Source organism: Lampris incognitus, chromosome 14 (assembly GCF_029633865.1).
Source record: "Lampris incognitus isolate fLamInc1 chromosome 14, fLamInc1.hap2, whole genome shotgun sequence".
NCBI classification, from domain to species: Eukaryota; Metazoa; Chordata; class Actinopteri; order Lampriformes; family Lampridae; genus Lampris; species Lampris incognitus.
This window is the reverse complement of record NC_079224.1, coordinates 21,732,271-21,757,654: the sequence shown is the minus strand read 5'-3', so window position 1 is coordinate 21,757,654 and position 25,384 is coordinate 21,732,271. Positions and strand designations below refer to the sequence as shown.

At 41.7% G+C, this 25,384-nt stretch overlaps 1 protein-coding gene across 1 annotated transcript in view; it reads right to left on the bottom strand.

Annotated features, from left to right (window-relative positions):
* slc1a7a (solute carrier family 1 member 7a) overlaps positions 1 to 25,384 on the bottom strand; it is a 58,101-nt gene that overhangs the window by 32,369 nt on the left and 348 nt on the right. Inside the window, exon 2 of the mRNA XM_056292737.1 lies at positions 6,496 to 6,575. Within this exon, the coding sequence (XP_056148712.1) occupies positions 6,496 to 6,575 (80 nt within the window). The remainder of the gene's footprint in view (positions 1 to 6,495; positions 6,576 to 25,384) is intronic.

Below are 25,384 nucleotides of genomic sequence, written 5' to 3'. Positions count from 1 at the left end.
CCGTAAACCTCGTGGTCACCCAGCTTCATAGCTTGCCCTGCTGAGCTGACCGGTGATGAGCAGCAGGGATTGTCCTTAAGTGCCAGTGCCTCATTTCGCAGCGAGGGCAAACCACAAATAAGGCAATGTATTAATAGCAATAAACAACAAGCAGGCACTGAAAAAAACAACAACACGACAACGTCCAAGAATGTCATGAGAAATGGATATGGCAGGAGGTGCAGTAGATGACATGCACACTGTAATCTATTGCGTATCTAGAGTCGCCACGCAGTGTTGTGCATCTTCCATCGGGAGCTAATGTGCAGGGTTTCACATCCATGACAAAGGCTAAGCAATGCATCATAACAGAGGAAATCTGCCCTTGCTTAAACTTTTCAGCCATGCCCTCATGCTGTTGTTTCACAGACGGCTGGTGTGCCCTCTAAAGAGTTGATGGTAGCTCCACTTAACATGTTGTACGACATCATGTCTGGATGACCGTTGGGCAAAGACGTTTCAGAAATCAGTGAAAATTTGCAAAAGATGCATTAATACATTTGAAGGTGTCTTAAATTGATAATGGCTCTTCTTACAGTATTGCCTGCCAGCTGCTATTAGGAGGATGATCTGTAAGACTAAACTGATATGACTGAATAGTCTCTTTTTCTTTTTATCTATTATGACTCGGGAGGGGATTCTGCATGATGACATACAGAACCTGCAAGATCCCCCTGCAAAGAAAACCAAATCACCCCCCCACCCACCCCCCGCACCGCCAGTATGGCAGGCAAACCTTCACAATGTGACCTAACGAGCACATGGCATGTACCCCATTCAACTGAGTTACCATTACACAAACAAATGCTTTTTCCCTGCATGCAACAATACAATGCTGCTGCTTCGAGGGGAGTAGCTTAAAATATTCTGAACACTATTATGGAAATGCACAAGGAGTGCTGACTGTAATTACCTTATTTTCTGTTACACCGTGCCCAGCTGGAATGATCTCACAGAAAATTTCTTTTAGAAAATGTCTTTCTATACAACTGAGGGGACAGTGATGAATCTAGCGGACTAAAAGAGACAGGACCTACATAGATATAGATTAAAAAAGTGCTCCTCCTCACAGATTACTCTGACATAACGTCCATACAACCCCAAACGGAACATTTAACAGAACACTAAATATTAACACAATGCATATTAAAATCAGTGGAAGGGATTGAATGCAAACACAGCCACATGACAGCTGCAAACATCGCTCCTGACTCAAGAAAGAAGATTTGAAAATCAAAACGCACAAATCAAATTTTAATCTACCACACGTAGCTCACACCATTGACTTCATGGAGATGACGCTTGATGTCACATTTCAGCTTAAGGTCTTTACATTGGTTTTTCAATCAAATGTCTGCATTGAAGTGCATTACTGCCATAACGTACTAAAAAGCCAACCCAAGCAGTTTCAAAGGGAGGTTAGGTACAGGCTTGGGGAACTAACTGTTCATGGAGAACTACCAATTGTGATGAAAGATGCTGAAAATAGCCAGTCCGATCCTAAATTATCATCAATATTAAACTGTCACAACCCATTAAAATCTCACTAAAACATTCGCAAAAATAAAGACCTAAATGTGAGAGGAGTGCTCTTGACACAGTCTGGAGGCTTTCAGCAAAAACAAAAACAAAAAAACAAACAACAACAAAACCCCCGTCAATCTACTGTATGAAGTCTCAAGCAAGGGTCAAATCATCTCTACCCCACAAAGGCATCAATCCATTTACAAGCCAACAAAAATGGGAATGAGGAGGGAGCGAGAGCAGTTGCTATTGATTCTGCATGACGCGTTCATGGGATAATCTGGTTTCCGCCTTTGCTGGTGGGCAGATGGCCCTGAGAGAAAAAAAAATAATGGGGACAGGCGGACTATAGGACTGGGATGGATATTCACCCCTAGATAAGCCCTGTACCATGCACCATGTCAACCCACCCTTTCTGTGCATCCCAGTCTAGAAATTGTGCATTTTAATTTGTGCCCATGGGCAATGGGCACAGAGAGGGAGGTCAAAGAAGAGAGAGCAAGAAAAAGAGAGAGAGAGAGAGAGAGAGAGAGAGAGAGAGAGAGAGAGAGAGAGAGAGAGAGAGAGAGAGAGAGAGAGAGGAGAAACAGACAGTGAAAGAGCGGCAGAGACTGATACGGGAATTTATCTGAGTCGGCGTCCATCTTTAGCTCTGGTTTGGTGTCTAAACGAACAAGGCAGACTTTCACATTCATTCATGATCTATTATTGCATTGCGCCACAGGCAGGGACTCAGAGCAATGTCTATATTACAGGCAGATAGACTCAACAGGAAGTCTATCAGCCTGAGTACACCATTTTTCTGGCCTATGAGAGTTTGCCCATCTTGCCTCTACAGTACTATAGGCAAAGGTTAAAGTGACACTAAGCCTGGCTTGTTTTGGCCTCCTGCCCACATGCACCATTTCAGATTAGTTGTAATTAACGTCTCCTGCTCTCACGTGCCTGGGCTTATTTGGCAGGGAACGTTGCATGGACTTAACTGATCTCATCCCCCTGTTTGTGTAAAACTGGGGGACTGGCTCATACACACACTCCAGCACACATGCACACACTTACATCCATACTGTCCTTTCTTTCCTGGTCAGACAACGTAAGACGAGGTGAAGTGGATGTGAAAGAAAGAAAGACGAATAAATACACGGGCAGATAGATAGATGGATGGATATATAAATAGATACTGTAAGATGATATAAAATGAGATAAGATACAATATGATATGGTACAATATTATATAATATGATACGATTCGATATGATATGACTCAATATGATATGATTTGATACGATACGATTCAATATGATATGATATGATTTGATACAATATGATTCAATATGACATGATACGATACGATACGATACGATACGGTACGGTACGATACGATACGATACGATACGGTACGGTACACTTTGCCATCCACATAGCAAAATTTGTCTTGGAGACACAGCATTGCCAACCCCCCACATCTACACATTGCATTTACACATTCACATTATTACAGCTACAAATTTACTCGTTTAACATATAGCGGCAGTGAGAGCATGTTGCACAAGCACTGCAGCCAACTCACATTATCGATCAGTATTAAGAAACTCAACGTTCATTCCTTACCATGGACCGAGTGAATTACAGCTGCACTGCATTGCACTGAGGGACTCTGAATTTTATACCAGACGGTAAGAACATGAATTTGGAGTAAAAGCACATGAGAGGTGATCAGACACTTTTTTTCTGTGCCTGATGGATAGCAGACTGAGGAGATGGATGTTCTTCATCACCCAAAATGTTCAAAGCATACTGCACCAGACAATCGATCTGAGTTTCCATTTGTACAAGTTACCATACCCTGCTTTTAATGAAATAAATAATCAAACAGCTGCAACCTGCGGAGCTGATAGATAGATAGATAGATAGATAGATAGATAGATAGATAGATAGATAGATAGATAGATAGATAGATAGATAGATAGATAGATAGATAGATAGATAGATAGATAGATAGATAGATAGATAGATAGATAGATAGATATAGTGATAAACAGAGCTAGAGAGGGCCAGGGAGTCAGGGTGAAAAGGAGAGAGGGGGGAGGAAGGGAGGATTAACTTCTCATCCAGTCTTTGCTGTTGCATAGATTGTAAGTAGCTTACTGCACAAAGCACACTGCATGTTAACCCGTGCCTTTGCATGATTTGTTTTGGGGTTTTTTTGTGTGTTGTACACTGCTGACCTCATGTAGGCAACTAAGGGCTTTGGCCTAAAATAGTCAGAGAGCAGAAACTGGCAGGCTTTGCGTTTCTAAGAATGCACCAAAAACCGTAATGGGTCAACACACTGACTTCCATATAAACATTTACATTAATCCTCGATGTAGAGACAGGTAACAGGGTGCAGAAAAACTGTTATCCATAATGTTTGTTTGACGTTGATCACTACATGACCAAGCAAAAAAAAAAAAAGAGGACCAAATCATGTATGCATTAAGCGAGGAAAAAAGTCTTAAAATGAAAACGGTACAAACATTTTAAATATCATTTACTCTCAGAAACCCTCATCAGCATTGCCCCTTGGAATGTTCATATAAAATGAAGGATGCTGAGCGGGGAGAAAAAAACACCTCCTTCACTACCGTATGAGTATGCCGTGCTTGTTTTAAGATCTTTTTTTTTTCTTTAAACATTTTTTTTGGGCATTTTCCGTCTTTATTGGATAGTGATAGAGAGAGAGAGAGTGAGAGACAGAAGATGTAGGGAAGAAAGAGGGGATGACATGCAGCAAAGGGCCTGGTCCGGATTCAAACCGAGGCCACAGTAAGGACTCAGCCTTATGTGGCCCGCGCTCTACCAGGTAAGCCACCGGGGTACCCCTTGAGATCTTTTTTTTTCTCCCCAATTGTATCCGGCCAGTTACCCCACTCTTCCGAGCCTTTCCAGTTGCTGCTCCACCCCCTCTGCCAATCCGGGGAGGGCTGCAGACCACCACATGTCTCCTCTGATACATGTGGAGTTGCCAGCCGCTTCTTTTCACCTGACAGTGAGGAGTTTCGCCAGGGGAACGTAGCGTGTGGGAGGATCATGCTATTCCCCCCAGTTCCCCCTGCCCCTGAACAGGCACCCTGACCGACCAGGAGAGGCACTAGTGCAGTGGCCAGGACACATCCTCACATCCGGCTTTCCACCTGCAGACACGGCCAATTGTGTCTGTAGGGACGCCCAACCAAGCCAGAGGTAACATGGGGATTTGAACTGGGATCCCCGTGTTGGTAGGCAAGAGAATAGACCGCTACAGTACTCAGACGCCCCTCGAGATAATTTTTAACCTTTAGTCGATAGCGATAGTCAAGAGGTAGACAGAAAATGGGGGGGGGGGGTGACATGCAACAAAGGTTGTCGGCTGGAATTGAACCGGCGACAGTTGAGGCCATGTGGTCATGTGGTGTAACCATTCGGCTATGGAGGTGCACTGTATTGTGTGCTTTCATTTATTTTTTGTTGTATTCATCCTTTATTTAGCCAGGAAGGTCCCATTGAGATACAAGCTCTCTTCTTCCAGGGAGTCCTGGTCAAGATGGCAGGCAACACAAGTGGTTTCGCAAAGACAATAATTTCACATGACAGAACATATACTACACATAAAAGCTACATAAGAGAAATAATAAAATAAGAGGCATACAGGCCATACCGGTGATACCCACAACACAGTCCACCTCAAGTCAAGGATTATGCAAAACAGCAAAAATTTCTTTCAGGGCAGTTTGCAAAAGACCTTTAAAAGTATTCAAAGAAGGGAGCACTTCTAAGGTAATGGGATTTGGCAGCTCATTCCATGCCCATGGTGCATAAAAGGAGAAATCAATTTTTCCAAGTTTCACCAAGCTCTGAGTAATCCTGGGCACAGTTAAAAGAATCCGAGTAGTAGATCTAGTGCTATCTTTACTTGTACGATAGGAAAAAAGGTCGGCGATATAAGTAGGTAGTGGCAATGTCTTGTAAAAGACATTGTCACTACCTACTGGCAATGTCTTTTACAAGAATGATGCAATCACTTATGAATTCTTGTCAGCGAGTCATTCTGGAAATGAAAATAATCACTCTCAGCTTGTAAACCTCCTCAAAGAAACATCTATCACTGCATAAGAACATGCGATCGAGAGAATGTTCAGTTCTTACTTGAGTTTCCTGATACTGTGGACAACAGGGCGCTAGAAATGTCCACTTGCTTACATATTAACACAGTGCACTTGCATGTCAACACATGGAGGCAATTACCAGACCAGGGCCATCCGTATCTGAGCAAATCTTTGAATCATTTCATTATTCAGAGTAAATTAAAACCTCCCTTGTTGACACAAGTCTAATTGTTCCTGTTTCACATTTAAGATGGCCATAGGAGATGCGCTGGTTAGAAACATAATGTAATTTCTAATGAAGGGATGAGTCAAGGTTTGGAATTACACGGAGAGAACAGAACACTCACAGACAGACGTGCTATAAACCTCCTGTGAGAAGAATTTAACCATTACATGTAGGAACAGTATGCACCAGCAAAACAAATCAATTCCACTTTGTGCAGCTAATGGGCTGCAAGTCTCAATATGTGGATGTGAGGATTAGCCACTGGAGTCACATTAGCTTAGCCCAGCGATGTTCTTGGTACTCGACAGTGGCTGTTTTTCTCTTTCAGAGCAAATGTAAAAGCCATCAATTGTAGTTTATCATAAGCTTCTAAAGCTTACTCTTGAGGCAAGATATGGATGGCGATGTTGGAAGAGGCTCGATATTGTTTCCAAGTGAAGATGAGGGACACTTAGAGCACAATTTTTCTGGGTTTCAAGGTTGTCAGACCTCGTGTTCTTTGTCATGCACATGCGGATGTGTGCATATGCACGTCTGTGTACGTCTATACATGTGTTTGAAGAAGTGCACTTCACTTACCTTGACACGACAAGTGGTAGAATAAGCATTTTCAACATCCTCATTAGAAGTTCACCAGGAAACTGGAAGTACTTCACCTCCTTTAGGGAGAGACAGAGACAGAGAGATGAAATTAGTGGGCATATTGAAAGTGACACTGTTAAGTAAATACAACATACAAGTTTGTTTCTACATTTTAAACCCATTAATATATTGTTCTGGCAAATGTATATTCATCCATAAAGAATGGATGTTATTAATTACCATATATCGTCAGTGAAAATTTAGAATAGCCGCTGAAACAGGTGGCATGACAGTTTTATCCAAATGGGAACTCTGCACCATCAAATGTCACAAGAGTAACAGGTTCAACCTAAATAAGAGCATTGAACTGTGCAAGCGATCCAGAATGTATGATAGCAAATTTTGTGATTACATTACTAAATCGCAACCAAATGGATATATAATTGCATGCAACATCATGACTTCACTGTCTTGTAAATTATCTGTGTTCCTTGCTTTCTCGTCTGTTTTCATGTGTGCAGGTGAAATGTTTTCAGTATCTACGACTAAACGGACACTGCTAGGCTTGGGCCTTTGGATGGATGATCGGAGAACAACATTAAAACTTGCATTACTAGTTATTCACTTTTAGAGCCAACTTCATGTTGAGGCCCTAACCTTCACCATCACCATCGCCATCATCTCCATCATCATTATCATTGCATGGTGATAAAGACAAAAAAAGGTTTTGTGGTAGTATAGCCATTTTATTTCCCGCTTTCTTACCATATTAGATAGGCTTTAATTCCCTCTGCTGACATATTTGGAACATATTTACTGCTGTGTTGTCACATAGACTGTGACCTTAGTTTGAAATCTTTGCTTTTGCTGATTAGTTATTCATTGAAGGAGGGTGGGGGGGGGGTTGGTATATACACCCCTTTTATTGCTCTGCTCCCATATATAGCCACTGTAGAGAAACATTAATTTACTTTTATTTAGACTTTAATAAACTTTTTAAAACTCTAATGAAAGAGTAACTGAGATGAGTTATGATACTTCATTGTCCATTCACGTGGAAATTTGTTTTGCTTCAACAACTACAACAAACAGCATATATAAAACACAGTTAGCAACACATAACCCTAACCCTAGCCCATAATGTTTCCATATTGCAGTGTTTAGGCCATAGCAGCGTTACAGTAACTCAAACAGACTGACTCAATACACTGTCAGTCACTCTGTTTGAGTTACTGTCATGGGAAAAAATAAGTTTGTATATTCAACATCCGGTTGCACATTTGCATTGGGACGCATTTGACTGCACACCTAAATAAGTTTTTTAAGTTAAAAATTCAAATATATGACTTTATATCATTGAAATACATAGCTCCCGTTTGAGGTCTCAACAGTTCTGTGCAAATATAACAATATCTTCATTTCCTGTAATATATACCAACCAACTACTCCTCCTTTCTTGCTTATTGTAGAAACATACCCCCCACCAAAGAATGTCCCATATCTGAGCATTATGCAAAGATGAGAAAGAGGCACATATTGGAGAGGGAGTGTGACTTTTTTTTTAAACTTAAATGTGTTTTGTCCTAAAGGATTTATTACTCAAAAAGCTTCAGAACAAGTGCAGTAAGGCACGACATGGCTGCTCCTTGAAGATCACTCAAAGTGAAAGATCGTTGTGTCAGCTGTGAGTGTGAGTAGGACTTCCTATCTACCAGTAAATGCAATAAAGTTGCTACCTGCAGCTGTTTAGGAGTTATAGCCTTTTAAAACTGGACATTTTTAAGTTACCCTGGAATATTTAATAATATATGTAATTTTGACCGATGATCTTAACCCACCCAATAAAACATCAGACCTACTGAACTTCAAAATGCAAAAAAAAAAAAAATTACAATGGTAATTAATATAATTATATCTTAGAGATAGAAAATTAGCATTTTGGTTGTAGTGTGAGCAATGTGGACAACTTTTAACCAACCAACGGGAGAATAAAACAGTCTTTACTTTTTTGGTGACCTTGACTATGGCCTTGAGACGATTTTGGAAGAAGTAATGGGAATACAAGGCTGGAACAAATTTAGAAAACATTTTTCAACTGGTGCATTTAGCAACCGACTTCACAATCTCTGTCAGTGCAAAATTGGCAGTTGAATGCTAATTGAACCGTATTCCGACAGACGAGATATCCATCAACATATTGACACCTGATTTGATTGTCAGACAAACAGTCATTTACAGCAATGTCTAAGATGTGTCTTGGATTGTGATCTGTGAAAACTTTTTGAAATAACGGTGCATTTTCCTTACAAAAGACAACAAGCGAAGAGGAGCCAAGGAAGAAAAAAATGATGGAGGAACAAAACATAGAGCAGAGGGGAGCGGCTGAACAAAGCGCAACACATTTCCCGCTTGCTTTTCCTAATGGCAGGTTTAGATGCCTAGGTTCTACGTCCTGCTCCACCAGCATCATCTGTTAGTGCGGGCCTGTCCCTGTTTTCAATAATGGGCAAGTCACGGTCGCTAACATCTGGATGCACATCATTAACACATTCTGTTTCTGTGCCACAATTTCTCATATCTGAATAACCTTCCTCAGGTCCTTCACTGTCACTCTCATCTGTGGGTGCTGTCACATGTAAACTAACACTTTCTGCTGCAAGAGGCAGATTAGGTACTTGCACAAGCCGGCGAGGGATGACTTCCTCAACAATAACAAAATCAGCCTCAGGTGACTCAGGCTCATCCTCAGCTACAGGCTGTGTAGTGGTCTGTAACCTAGTTCTAGTTCTGGGTTTGGGAACTGGTTTTGCACAAGGTCGCAACTCTGACCTATGAACTCTTTTAATGAGACCTCCCTCAAAAGGTTCAACAGTGTGTGTGGTACCCTGGATGTCAACTACCTTGTAGACTGTTGAGGTCCATGTGTCCTGAATCTTATGTCTACCTGGGGGTCTGTGACGTAGGAAAACCAACTGACCAATGTCTACAGGAGGACAATACACCTTCTCATTTTGCAGTGAGATCCTCTCAGCTGCCTTCTGCTCTGAGTACTCTATGGCTCTCTCGTGTGCCTGTCTGAGTCTCTCCTGATGAACAGACAACCAATCCTGTTTCCTGTCTGACACACACTCACGCCCTAATAAAGCATCTACTGGGAGATGTGGCTGTACCCCGAAAAGCAAATAATAAGGCGAGTACCCTGTGGTGGAATGAGGAGTGACATTATATGCATATACTACTTCAGACAGATGCTCTGGCCAACGCTTTTTTTTCTCTGGTGGGAGTGTCCTTAACAAGTCATGGAGTGTGCGATTGTATCTTTCACACTGACCGTTTCCCTGTGGCCTGTAGGGAGTTGTCCGTGTCTTTTTAACCCCATAGAGTTTGCACAGCTTTGCTATAATCACTCTCGAAATTTCGACCTTGGTCTGAGTGCAGTCTCTCTGAGACCCCATATTTCATGAACCACTCCCTGAGCAAAACTTTAGCTGTAGTGTAAGCCTTCTGGTCTTTGGTAGCATACGCTTGTGTGAACTTTGTGAACACATCGGTCACAACAAGGACATTTTCATGGCCATCTGAAGCTGCCCCCAACACTGTAAAATCAACAGCCACCACTTCTAGAGGTCGGGAGGCCAGGAATGCCTCAACTGGAGCATGGATTTTTGGCTGAGGCATCTTGGTCAAAATGCACCGCTCGCAGTTTTTAACCCAGCTTTCAACATCCTCACATAGCCCTACCCAAAAACACCTCCCTCTTAGCAAGTTTACAGTGCGCTCTATGCCCTGATGTCCCATGTTGTTATGTACATTTTCTAGAACTTGGTCCCTCAAACAACTAGGCACGAGTAACTGCCACACTTCTCCATGATGTGGGTCTGTGATAACCCTGTACAACAACCCTTCTCGTTGTTGTCTGCATCTCCATTGTTTCAACAATCTTTTCACTTGACTAGACAGGGCTGCTCTCTCTCTGGGACATGGCCTCCTCCCCCCATCCCAAAATGCCCTAAACTCTTTTAGGGTGGGGTCACTGGCCTGAAAACCTACCAGCTCCTCTCTGGTATAACCTGGCAGTGTGGGGGTGTTGCTCTGTTTAGTACCTGTCTCACCAGACCTCGACTCCCCAGCACGGATCTGTCTCACTTTGTAACACTCCAGACCTCTAGAGACAAGACCAGGATCCAGAACTGTTCCTCGCTCAATCAGGTTACACACAGCGATACAGTTGTCAAGATCTGAGTCAGGGTCTGTTTCAGGCTCCCCTGCAAACTCCTGCCTAGAGAGAGCATCTGCGGCGGCATTACTGCAACCAGGACGGTACTTAACCTCGAAATCAAAAACAGACAGTTGCGCTACCCACCTCTGCTCTATAGCACCTAACTTGGCTGTCTTGAGGTGGCAGAGGGGATTGTTATCAGTCAGGACAACAAACTTTGAACCAAGCAAGTAACCCCTGAATTTTTCAGCAACTGCCCATTTTAAGGCAAGCAACTCCAACTTCATGCTACTATAATTACGGTCATTCTTCTCAGCCTGGCGTAGTCTGCGGCTAGCATATGCTATGACACGTCTGGTGTCACGTTGCTGCTGACACAATACAGCGCCTAATCCATGCTGACTAGCATCTGTCTCAACTACGAATGGTTGTGTGCGGTTGGCAAAACCCAAAATGGGAGCAGAGGTAAGTTTTTCCTTTAACTGCTCAAAGGAAGAGTCACACTCTGGTGTCCACATATTACAAAACTGGTGACCTACTTTCCCTGTTTTCTTCACACCTGAACATTTGTTGACTAGGTCATGCAGTGGCCCGGCAATCTGTGAGAAGCCTCGAATGAATCTCCTGTAGTAACTACAGAAACCCAAGAACGACTGCAGCTCTTTGGCAGTGATTGGGACCTTCCAGTTCTTAACAGCAGAGACCTTGGAGGTGTCAGTTCCTATACCTTCTGCTGACACCTGATGACCCAAAAACTTCACTGACTGTTGTAGAAAAGCCCACTTCTGCAACTTCACCTTAAGGCCCGTCTCTGCCAGTCTCTTAAACACAGTCTCAAGTCTCTCCAAATGCTGCTCAAATGTCTCTGAAAAAAACAAGATGTCATCTAGGTAGACCAGGAGTATCTGAAAAATGAGATCATTCATAGTAACTTGCATAAGTATCTGAAATGTAGCTGGACCGTTACAAACACCAAAAGGCATTCTCACATACTCATACAGACCAAAGGTGTAGTAAATGCAGTCTTAGTCCGATCTCTCTCATGCATAGCTACCTGGTGGTATCCACTTGCCAGATCTATGGTCGAAAAGAACTTTGCCCCTCTCAGCGCATCAAAACTCTCATCAATTCTCGGGAGCGGGAATGCATCACGTCTTGTCTTTGAGTTGAGTTTCCTGTAATCGACACATAGCCTCAGACTACCATCTGCCTTTCTCACTAGTACTATGGGCGAAGCATAAGCACTGGAGCTTTCTTGAATGACCCCTTTTTTTAGCAGCTTGCCAATATGTTCCCTGACTTCACTGTACTGTGTGGGTGGGATTCGTCTGTATGGCTGTGTTACAGGTATGTCATCTGTCAGATGGATCTCATGTTGTACTTCGTCAGTGTGGCCTAGATCTTCATCTTCTGTTGCAAACACATAAGAGTACTTCTCCAGTAACAAAGTCAGCTGTGCTTGCTGTTCTGGGCTACCATAAAAATTGAGCTTGCCGAGAATTTCCTGCACATCTGTCGGTGTTTCAGGGTGTTCACTGATACTCACTTGTTCAGTGTCTGCTGAGATTCTCTGGAACTGTACCTCACAAAGCTCATCACTTTTCACACAGTCTACCTGAGTCAAAACCCCTAGCCTAGTCCATGGCCCTAGCCAGATATCTTCATCAGACATGTTCATGACTCGGACTGGAAAAATGTGATTGCCCGATGAAACCAAAGTAGGCACAACAACCAAACCTCCAGGAACGGGGACACCCACAGACTCCAGCAACAAAAAAGAACCATCCTCACTCACAGTCCTGAGTCCCCTAGCCATAACTGTAGCAGCAGATGAAGCAGGTATATGGACTACATCCTTACCAGCTACCCTAGCGAAAGAGAGTCTGTCTGTTACATGTACTGCATGAAGATGATTAAAAGCCTCTCTCCAGTTTGAGCCAAACCTCTCCTGCAGTGTGGTGTCAAACTCAGTGTGTACTAGCTCTCTGCATTTTTTGACAATGTTCATCCCTATTAGACCTGGAACAGAGGAAGAGTGTTCAGAATCTTTAACTATCAGAAAACCTCGCTCTGGGATAGTCAGACCCATGGCTTCTACATCAAGCTCCACATAGCCCATATAGGGTATGTCTAATCCATTAGCTGCAGTGATCTTTAACCACTGAAATGCCGGGTGAATGTCTTCGCCTTTCACTGACAGGTGTTCCCTGAAAAAACTCTCAGAAATTGTACTGACCTGGCTACCAGTGTCAAGTAAGCAGGACACTGTAACACCTTGTAGTTTCACCTCAACAGTTTTACATTCTCCGACTGCACACTCTAAGATCCTGCTTCTGTCTGGTGTCTCTTTTGGTGAGCCAGCTTCCTCCCCTCGAGTTGTGTGGCTCATGACAACTGAGGGTGCGAGTTTTCCTGCACTACAGAAGAACTAGGTGTTGTGTCCCCTTGACCCCGTCTGGCCTGTGGGCATTTTCTTGCAATGTGACCTATGCCTCTACACTTGAAACAGATAGGCTGACCATCTGGTGTGAACTTTGGATGGGGTCTAGGTCGTGGCTTGGGCTCTAGGAATGTCTGTTGAGTGCTGCGCTTACTCAGTTCACCTACAGCAAAGGCTAGATCAGCGAGTGTTTTGCCTAACTCTGCTAGCTGTTTTTCCTGATGGGCTATTGCTCTCCGAACATCATTTAATGCAGTACCTTGGTCATTGTTTGTTTTAATAGTAGAGCACTGGGTTTCTGGAACCTCTGATGTAACTTAGTTGCTCTTTATGACCCTGGGACGATGAGACCTGCTGTCCTCCATCTCCCACAGGAGGGCTTTGTTCCTCACATCTAGAAGACTGCTCTCTGGTTTGTCCCTAACCATTTTCCTGAGTTCCCGCCTGAGTGCTGCTTGTCTTAAACCCTCAATAAACTGGTCTCTGAGCACAGTTTTCTCATTAGGTATTACATCTGTGGACTGTTTCACTACAGAGCTCAAAATCTGGTATAGTGCATGGGAGTAGTCACGGAGGTCTTCTCCATCAGTTTGGTTACGGGTGTAAAAGGTCTGCAAAAGCTGTGTGGAACTGCGCTTTTCCCCAAATGCATTTCTCAGGTAAGAGCATAAATCACTGGGCCCCACTGACTGACCTCTCATGCATAGTCTCACCTCTTCTAATGCAGGGCCACGCAATAGAGATAGTATATAGTCACATTGTTCTTCTGTTGTTTGCTCTCTGGGTCTTAAAACCCTTTCAACCTCTTCAATAAACTCTTCGACAGATCTCCTGTCTGTACCACACTCCCCACTAAATGCTTGGATCTGGTGTTCTCTTGGAACGTAGATGTATGAACGTGTGGGTGCACTGTTATCACTTGCTCTCTGAGCCCTTGCTTCACCATTTAACCTGGTGAGCTCATCTCGCAGTCTGGCGAGCTCTTGCATGGTGGTCTGCATTTCTTCTATAGCACCTTCACCTATACCCGTTATGCCACCTGAGGTGTGGCCATTATCATTACGTGAACTCCCTTCATCACCAGAATCACTAGACATAATGATATATTAATCTTTACTCAGTCCAGTATAAATGAGGATATTTAGTTCAAAACCTGGTTCAAGGATACTACAAGGACAGTCTTTAACTTGGAGCCTTGCTGGATCTTGGTCTTTGTAGCTGAAGTTAGCGCTGGAGTCCTCTGCGCTGGTACGGCTGAGTCGTGTGAAACAGGAAGCACCAGAACCTCTTAGAGCCCCTCACGTCGTCTCTCGCTGGTCACCACCTCCACAGCAGGATGGCTTCAGACTCAACACCAACGGACGTCACCAGCAATCTTCACCACTGCCGTATTTTTTTTAAGTAAAAATAAGCCACTCTGTTGCCAATTAAAAAAAAATGTTTTAGCTACACCCCACTCCTGGTACCAAAATTATGTAGCCCATGGAATTAGATACCACACAGGACACAATTACTTCCGGGGTTCTTGTAGCTTTAATTTTATTGTTTGAACCTTCGAATGCAGATCGTTTTACTTAGTGCATAAATTCCTGTGTCTTTCGAGCAAACAGCTCATAAATGTTCACAGATGTGGCAAGTTTAACAGAAAAGATTTTAAAAGGAAAATAACAAATACAAAATACAAAATACGGTGCAAAATACGGCAGTGGACTATGTATGTTAAACAGGGTTTAACAAAGACATGTGGAACTTCCTGAAGATTGCGCAACTTCTCACTGTCAGTTACCTTGTCATGCCTGCAATGGCGAACAGTGGTCGACGGCTCGCGCCCAAAATCACCGAACATCAACTCCAGTAGCGTTACGGAGTCAGAGCACCGTCACACCGCAATGTCCAGGTGGTTCACACAAGAAACAGAAAAAGTACCCAAGATGCACTTGGACAACTTGCACGGAGTTACAATAAAAGTCCGCAACACTGCCACTTACTGGTCAAAACATGCAATGACAACCAAAACTATAAAAATACACTCACAATCTGCTTCACAATTTAAATACATCAAATGACATTTTACAAGGCTTGACAGTGTAACGATTACATATATTAACAGTTAAACTATGCTAAATTTAAGTGGAAAATCATTTAACATATTTAACAGATTTACCACCCGGCTACAATATATGGCCCTTGGAGTGGTGAAATTCTCAAGCTCTTAATTGGTGGGAAATACCTATCAGATCCTACGTGTAATAATCGCCATATCAGAAAAATACTGACCTCAGATCAGAGTTATTTTTCCCAAATCGACTCTTTTATGGAAACTAAGTTTTCCAGAAATCTTAGTAGAGAAAGTTTGGTCAGACCCCCAAAAATTTCTCATTCCAAATAAAATAAAAGAAGTTCAGATGAAAGTATTACATAGATACTACCCTTGCAATAAATTATTGCATAGATTTAAGGAAGATATTTCTCCAGAATGCTCTTTCTGCAAAACAGAAATTGAATCTATTTCCTATTTATTCTACGAATGTACTTACTCTCAGGAGTTCTGGGTTGATGTTGCTATGTTGATTTTTCTAAGCTTTAACAGCTTGACACCAATTTTAGAAAACACAGTGTTGTTTCTGAACTGTAATACAGACGTACAATCACCTAACAATGCTCTCAAGTTTATCTGTCTTGTCGGCAAATATCACATCCATAAGGCTGAAGTGCTTCAGATCACACCTAATATCCGGCTGTTTTGTGCTGAACTCCAACATCTCTTTGACTCCGTTTCTGCGATAACAACAACCAAAAAAGCTATTAAGACCTCTCAAATAATAGGGAAAATACTTGGTAATAAAAATGTATAAATTGCATAATATATATATATATATATATATATATATATATATATATATATATATATATATACTTGAGCTTGCCTCTCCCTCATACATTCTGATGTTGACAGTATTGTTTTTTGTTTTACTTTTTCTTTCTTTTAATATATTTGATGCTGATGTCTTATGTATAAACACAAGATGTTAAAGTTGACCAGTTCTCTATATGTTAAGCTGACTGATGTATTTGAAATGTGTATTTCTTTGTATAATATCTTGACATTTATCTTTGTATAATGTGTGGAAATGCGCATTTCTCTGTATAATGTGTTGTATTGTGTTCAATAAGTGTGTTTGATAATAAAAAAAAAATAGTATGGCCGATTCACCTGACCTACATGTCTTTGGACTGTGGGAGGAAACCGGGGCACCCGAAGGAAACAAACCCACACAGACACGGGGAGAGCATGCAAACTCCACACAGAGGATGACCCCGGATGACCCCCAAGGTTGGACTACCCCAGGGCTTGAACCCATGACCTCCTTGCTATGAGGCGACCGCGGAGATTGTATTGTACGTACGCACACACACACACACACACACACACACACACACACACACACACACACACACACACACACACACACGCATATATATAAATAGAGAGAGAGATAGAGAGAGAGAGAGAGAGAGAATCTGTTAATACAGATTATGGTTTGTATACTGTGAGTTGGTGTTCTTATACACCAGTAAATTATTTCTGTCTACATGCTTACAAAACACAGCTTGTGTTGTGTGTGTGTGTGTGTGTGTGTGTGCATGTATTCAATGTTTTCACCCTAATCAGCCTCCCATATAAACAGCTGCCAGTGGGCACTGGCATCTGCTAAAATAACAACAAGCACACAGTCTGTTTCTGCCTAACATTTGATATTTTCTGCCTAACATTTGGTATGAGGGAGGACGTGCACACAGACACAGTGAGAAAGTGAGAGAGAAGAGAGACAAAGAAAGACAGAAACACACACACACATACACACACACACACACACACACACACACACACACACACACACACACACACACACACACACACACACACACACACACACACACACACACACACACACCACATGTTTCTGTCCCAATCATATCTCCTTATATATCTCCATCCAAATGTCAATGGCTTATATTTCAGGGCTCACTCAGGGCTTCACTGGAACAAGCAAGTGTCTCTCTACATTCTGGTCCTGGTGTCGGAGTAAAATTAGGTCAGTTAGTCTCGCTTAAAAAAACAAACAAAAAAGACTCAGCGCCTCTGTAGCCGAATGGTTACAGTGCATACCACATGGTCGCAACCGTTGCTGGTTCAATTCCAGCCGGCAACCTTTTTTGTTGCATGTCATACGCCTCTCTCTCCAATTTCCTGTCTGCCTCTTCACTGTTGCTGTCTAATTAAAAGGAAAAAAACAAAACAAAAACAAAGCTCTGAAAAACCCCCATTTAACAGAAGTGAAGGTGAGTCAGTGCTATCAATGCTCCATGGGCATCATCTCTTGACAGACTATGAGCTCAACGGCTATGGATATCAAAAGCTCATTAACACTTCCCATTAGTGTAGTTGTGAATCACAGTATAATTAAACCTAAGAGTCCTACCAGATGTCTTATAGACATAAAGCCCTCTAGATTTCCACCCACCACTCTGACTTTTCCCTCTTCTTTAAAGTTGGCCTTGTTAAATATTAGCTCATAAGTTAAAAAAAACCCTTTCATTATAAATGATATGATTACCTCTCATAAATTGGATCGTGTCTTACTAACAGAAACTTGGCTCAATCAAACTGGGTGTAAGGAATTTATTGAGGCCCCACCCCTTAACTTCAGCTTCCTGCATTGTCCTAGGTCCACTAGGGAAAGGTGGAGGGATTGCAGTTTTACATAATTACTTTTAAAAATGTAAACCTTTCTTTTGGTCATTATCAATCCTTTGAATATGTTGCATTGGCTGTAAATTCTAAATTTCCTGTAACTCTCATTCTCATGGTACACCACCCTTCAAAACTGATGCAGGTTTTTTTTTAGAAGAATTAGGTGAGCTGCTATCTAAAATCACAATTGACTATGACAGCATAGTTATCACAGGTGACTTTAACACACACACACACACACACACACATATATATATATATATACATGTATATGGACAATAGCATCAACTATGGAACTAAACAGTTTTTATAGTTGGTTGATTATTTTTTTTAAATTTTAAACATGTCTCCTATTCTACTTACAAATAGGGTCATACATTAGATTTAGTCCATTCCAAAGGTTCTGATGTCGCCATAACAGCTATGCTTGATGTTGCAATCTCTAACCATTCCTGTATCCTTTTTAACCTGTGCTATGACTGTGAATGAGCCAAAATTAACAAGTTGGTTCAGAAGCATCACATTAATGACAACACTGCTAACATGTTTAGTACTCCCAGTGTACTCTACTCCCCATTGTATTGCTGTGATGACATGGTAAATGCTTTTACTGCAACATCATCTCAAATTTTGGACCAAAGTTGCACCAGTGAAAACTAAATAGATATGTAGGCCCCATATCACCCTGGAGGAATTCTGAGAATGTGAGGATGCAGAAGAGAATCTGTCAGAGAGCTGAACATAAGTGGCGAAAAACCAATCTGCAGGTTGATCTTGAAATGTATAAAAACGTAATCTACTCTTACAACAATGATATAAAATGTTCACGACAGTCTTACATTTCACAGTTAATTGCCAATGATCAAAATAGGACTTCTTTCCTGTTCCTTACTTCTGATAAATGGACTAAACCCACAAGATCACTTCCCTCAGAATTTGCTTCCGCAAATGAATGTAATGAGTTTGAGGTTATCTTTCAGGACAAATATTCTGAGATTAGAAATAGTACTTTAACTTCTCACAAATTTCATCTACAATATATTCATCTCTTAAACAATGTATGACAAAAAATGTAATGTGTAACATCCAGTCCATAAATTCTCATGACTTTATTGTAGTACAAAAGCGCAAATCCTCCACCTGCTTTCTCGACTGAATCCCCACCAAACTGTTTAAATCTGTTTTTAATTGCTTTTTGGATGACCTTGTTAACATCGCAAACTTGTCTTTACCATCCAGGATGTTCTCCAGCCTCTCTCAAGTGTGCGGCTATCTCTCCTCAAATCAAGAATAATAACTTTGATGCACTGGTAATAAGTAACTATAGGCCAGTGTCAAACCTTCTTTTTTTTTTTTTTTTTAGATAAAATACTTAAAAAAGTTGTATGCAAAGTGATTCAAATTTCCAAGTGATAACAATATCTTTGATATGTACTAATCAGGTTTTAGATCATGTCATAGCACCTAAACAGCTCTAGTTAAAGTAGTAAATGACCTTAAATTAAACACAGATGCTAAGAAACTCTCAGTTCTTGTATTACTGGACCTCACAGCTGCCTTTGACACCATAGATCATGAAATCTTAATTACCACGTTCCATGACATCATCAGATCATCAGGCTCTATTTTAAACTGGTTTTCCTCCTACCTCAAATACAGGAGTTTCTTTGTGTCCATTCACAATTTTAAATAAAAAGAGTTCCAGATTCTCTCTGGAGTCTCACAAAGGTCAATCCTTGGCCCACTACTTTTTTAATCTATACATGATTCCACTTGGTCATATTATTAAGAATCATAACACATCCTATCATTCATATGCAGACGACATACAGCTCCATATTTCTCTTTCTCCCAATGAACTTTTTAAGCTCATGAATGAATGAGCCCAATTGATAACCTGAAAAAAAAATGCATTACATAGATTGTTGGACGGCAAAAAACTTCTTACAGCTTAACATGAATAAAACTGAAATTCTTACTGTTCGCCTGAAAAAACAGCAGCAGAAAATAAAGTCATACATTTTATCCACACCCTAAAAGCTAGTGAACAGGTCAGAAACCTGGTGTCATCATGGACACTGACCTTAATTTCAGAAATCAAATATCAAATATTACAAGATCCTCATTCTACCACCTAAGATATACATCAGAAGTAAAACGATTCATATCACAATCCAATTATGAGAAACTGGTCTATGCATTTATTTTGAACAGATTAGATTACTGTAATGCTCTTTTCACTGAATTATCAAAACATTCAATAGGAAGACTATAACTCACACAGAATTCAGCCACTAGAGTTCTTACTTGTACAAAAAAACATAAAATTACTCCAATACTTTTAAAGGGAATTCTCTGTTGAATGGGAAGCCAATACTTAAATCACTTCATTGGCTTCCCATTCAACAGAGAATTCACTTTAAAATCCCCCTATTGGTTTTAAGGCTCCACATGGTTCAGCTCCCCAGTATATTTCTGACCTGCTCACTACCCCCATCAGACCTCTCAGGTCTTCAGACAGTGGCTTTCTGGTTGTACCCAAAATAAAATCAGGAGCTGGTAAAGGTGCATTTAGTTACTGTGGACCTGCCCTCTGGAGTGCTTTGCCTGATGAGTTTTGATCCATAAAATGTGTTCTACATTTGAATAGTGTGTGCGTGTGTGTGTGTGTGTGTGTGTGTGTGTGTGTGTAGATACTGTTGGTATGTAGAAATGTATGTTGTTTGTTGTTATTTTGTTGTTGTTGATGTTGTTGTTATACCACTGCTTTGCATATGCTTGATGTTTTTATGTCTCTTTTTAAATGTAAAGCACATTGACTTTCTTTGTAATGAAATGTGCTCTATTTAAAAAAGCTGCCTTGCCTATGACAAAAAGGATGCTTGAGGACACCTACATTTCTCTTCAAATCTGGATACACTGTGTTGATTGAGAGTCATGATTGGGAGAGTGGGATGCATCTGTTAGCTGTGCGCTGTACTCTTCCATGTAATGCACACAAGTCTCCTAACACACAGTACCAAACCTCATCTCATACTAAAATAAAATAAAATTTAAAAAAATCATCCAATGTTCACTTACACAAGAAGGTACAACATTAGCTGTACAAACAAATTCACTACCATTGCTTAATTCACCTTGCATCCTTGAATGAGTTCCAAACCAGAGTATCCACAAACCTAAATTGAATGCAATGCCTTTTGCTTCTCTGCACTACATTAAAACCCATAGAGGCAAACATATTTGTAGGGAGAAGAGAGACTCACCAAAAATGTTATCTTGCCCTCCTTTCTGCATTCCTTGTGGATTTGTCATATCTATCATTATACAGTACTGGACAACAATTCAGGGCAAACGGAAATCATTTGTCACACAAAAAACAAATTGCAAACTTTTAACCACAGACTTCAGGCAGCTGATGTCCAGTTATTTATTTATTTATTTAAAATGTGAAAAATTAAAACTCGTTCTGCAAGGCAGGTTTGTCTGGCTTGCAGGGTCCACCTTAGGCCCTGGTAGCTCTGTTTATGGACAGTCATAAAATAGAGACGATGCCACGTGCTTTGCTTTGTGTTGTTTGTTTCAGATTTTAACCCTCATCAAGGATCAAAAACCAATAATGAACACGAGGTATTCCCTCTGACAAATTCAACACTAACATGGACTAAGAGCTGATCAAGATGTCTTCCAAGCTGTTTTACAACATAGACCCTGTCACTGCAATGCCACAGTCAGTGCAATGTGCTGCAAAACATCACAAGCAAGGCAGTTAGGTTGACAGAAATTCAGCAAAGTAGCTCTTTCCCAAATTATGGGGGGGGGGGGCTGCCATTCTAATAAAATAAAAATGTTTTCACAAATTTTACCAGTGTGAGGATATGCACAGTTTCCAAATATGTTTTTCCCCACAGCTCATGCAGCTACCGATGCATTGCTTGACAGAGAGTAAGTAACATTTATATTCTCTCAGCTCAGAGATGCTTTTATCCAAAGTGACTTACAAATAGGGCAGCAATGAGCAGATACTCTATTTACAGGCATCTTAGAGCACAGAGTAGTAATCATATTATGTTTAAGAGTGTATGTTATGTGCCAATCGTGTAAGTGTGCAACGAGTACATCACCAATACGGACGTGGGTAACAAGAGGTTGCAAAGTAAATAGGCAATACAAAAAAAATCATACAATTTATACTTATACTAAGTATTGTACTTGTACTAAGTATACTTATACTAAGTATTGTATACGTAAGTGTAAAATGTGTACTTAAAGGAAAATTCCAGTGTTTTTCAACCTAAGCCCTATTTTTGTTTTGTTAGTAGTCAAATCAAGGGGTAGCAAAATCTTTAAATTGATTCAGCTTTGAGCAAACTCTCCAAGCTGCAGTATAATCCTTTGGGGAAATAGCGCTCACCAAATAACACACACTAAAACAGGCTCATACTGTTATGAGAAGTGTCTGCAAACACCTTCAATCATGAAAAGACAATCCCATTACAGTCAGTCAGTGACAAGATAGCAGATCAACTCTTTTTTGCATTTTCTTTTTTGCATTTCTCTTCAGATCTGGCAAGTTTACTGTTGTCTTCCTGCAACAACTCACTCTTCGCAGGATTAGAGTGAGACGTTTCGTCCAGGTTAGAAATAGACTGAATTAGGCGGCCGGGTGGTGTGGCAGTCTATTCCGTTGCCTACCAATACAGGGATCGCCAGTTCAAATCCCCATGTTACCGCCGGTTTGGTCGGGTATCCCTACAGACACAATTGGCCGTGTCTGCGGGTGGGAAGCTGGATGTGGGTATCTGTTCTGGTCGCTGCAATAGTGCCTCATCTGGTCGGTTCTGTTCAGGGGGGAGGGGGAACTGGGGGGGAATAGCGTGATCCTCCCACGCACTACGTCCCCCTGGTGAAACTCCTCACTGTCAGGTGAAAAGAAGCGGCTGGGAACCCCACATGTATCGGAGGAGGCATGTGGTAGTCTGCAGCCCTCCCCAGCTCGGCAGAGGAGGTGGAGCAACGACCGGGATGGCTCGGAAGAGTGGAGTAATTGACCGGACATAATTGGGGAGAAAAGGTGGAAAAAAATCCCAAAAGAAAGAAACAGACTGAATTCTAAATGATTCCAAGACTGATATACTTAGTTATACCTAGACGACTCTCATAATATTCTGAGCCCGTTAGTGCTAAAAAAAACAAAACAAAAAAACTCCTTTGGTGGACATTATTTACTGAGCTCTATTGCTGGGAAGGATTAGTGTGGTGGAGTGGGGTGCGGTCAAACTTGTCTCAAGTTGACCTAATTGGCTGTTGGGTGTGATCGCACCCCGCTCTGCCAAAAATACATTGCAGCACGGTGTGCAACAGTCAGCTAATCCAAGCTTACTCGATACTGAATTAATCAAAAAGGTTCTCCTACCCATTGCTCACGTTGACTCCTAATCATACTAGGAGTATAGTTTAGCAGGGATGTGCTTGTTAATATAGGTTCACAGGTATGGCTGTGCAATTCTTTTAACTGCCCACAAAACCTTCTAGTGGAAAAGGAAGGCAGAGACGGGTGTCGTTGAAGTAGCAATGGTAGGAGAAATGGTGTAGCAAGGTGACTGAACCAAGCAAGGTAGTAAAAGGTGTGGAAAGGAGTGGGCTAATTAATGGGACTTGACGCATGCCTGTTTTAACCTGACACATGACCCCCCTCCTTGATATTTGCTTTGACCTCCCTGTCGGGTACAAGTGGATCCACTTTAGTGCTGTACCGATTTTACGCAGGTCCATCAGGCTCGACATCAGGGTCTTTTTCAAGTGTAGTGTATTATGTATTTGGTGCATGTTAGAGGTCACTGAAGCTGACAGGCGTGTGGGAGAAAGGGGGGAGAGATCGCGAGGGAAGGTGATAAGGTTAGGGGAATTAGGGGTAGCGGGTGGCAGGGAGATGAAAATTGGACAAACAAATGGTTGGATGTGTGTAGAGGTGAGGCATCAAGTTAAGATGAGGTCAAGATGGTGACCAGCCTTGTATGTGGCTGAGGTATTAAAGAAGGCTTGGTCAAAGGAAGCCAGAATATGGAGGAACTGGGACGCTTGTGGGTTATCAAGGTGGATGTTGAAATTCCTGAGGATGAATAATGGTGTGTTATCCTCAGTTTACAAGGCTTCTGCAGCAGCTTCATGGTGTAAATAGTGTGACAATGGACAATACAGGGGCAACTGCTGTTTGCTCTCAAACAGATGGATGGATTTGAGGAATTATTGGTCCTATTCAGAGCTATAAGTGTGTGTGTGTGTGTGTGGGGGGGGTCCTGTTGCCAACTCTTTCAAATTGCAAATTAGCAGATTAAAGGATTCTATGTGACACATTTGAATGATAAAAAGCACAACAAAATTAAAATGCACTGCCATACAAAAAAACAAAAAAAAACAAAAAAACATCAGGCACAGCTAACTCACAGAGAATCTGCTTTTGTCAAGAGATGTGGACACACGCTGAGTATCAACTGCTATGTGATGCTGTCACTTTAAATGCTTTATTTGACACTATAATTTTCAGGCATCAGGCTACCCAGGGGCAGGGTGCCTCGATAGTCCAGTTTCATTTGGTGAAGAACAAGTCTTGTTCTGCCACCAGAGCTGAATGCATATATAGTTGCAGGGCATCAACATGCACCACCACTTCGGTACGGCTATGTGACTCGAATTAATTCCATCTATTTGATTCCATTTCCACCCAAACTGTCTCGTGTGAATCATGCAAGCGGACACGAGTGGCGTGCTTTTGAATGAAAGCCTCTGTGAGTTGATGAAAATACATCGCCCCAATCCTTATTCCACAGAAACACTGAGGCCAACTTAGAAGCTGCGAGCAATGACCGATGAGATGTTTCTGAAGGCTTGAAAAGACCAACTAGAAAAACCCAGAAGAGCCAGCGACGAGAGGACACATGTCCAGAGTGCATTAAATGACAGAATGCCATTTCAGGTGCAAACCAACTAGTGTTTAATGTGCTGTGACGCTGCCTTACTCTCGCCCTCCAAAAATCTCCTCAGTTTTTTTTTTTGGGTGTGTACTGTGCTTTTATCACATAAAACTGTCTCAGTGGAGACCACTGGGCCACTATATCGATCACTCAGATGGAACCTGATCAGTAACTACACAAGCTTGTTTTATTTTTCTGCCTGTCCAGAACATGAATGTAAGCAAGCCAAGTGTTTTCTCACCGTTTACTGTCTTAGTGAAGACCAGGTGAAGACACATTTGGGATGGGACGGGAGGCTGGTTCATTAAAGCCACTGATTCGCTTTTAAGAGCATTGCAGAGGATATTGCTTTAAAGGATCCTGACACAGGACAAAGATACATGTGTGTGCGTGCACACACATGTGTATGTGGGCATGCGTGCATATGTGTGTGTGTGTGTGTGATCTCAGTGTCAGACACAGGGTAGGGGTTGAAGCCCAGAATCAGAGGCAGGGAG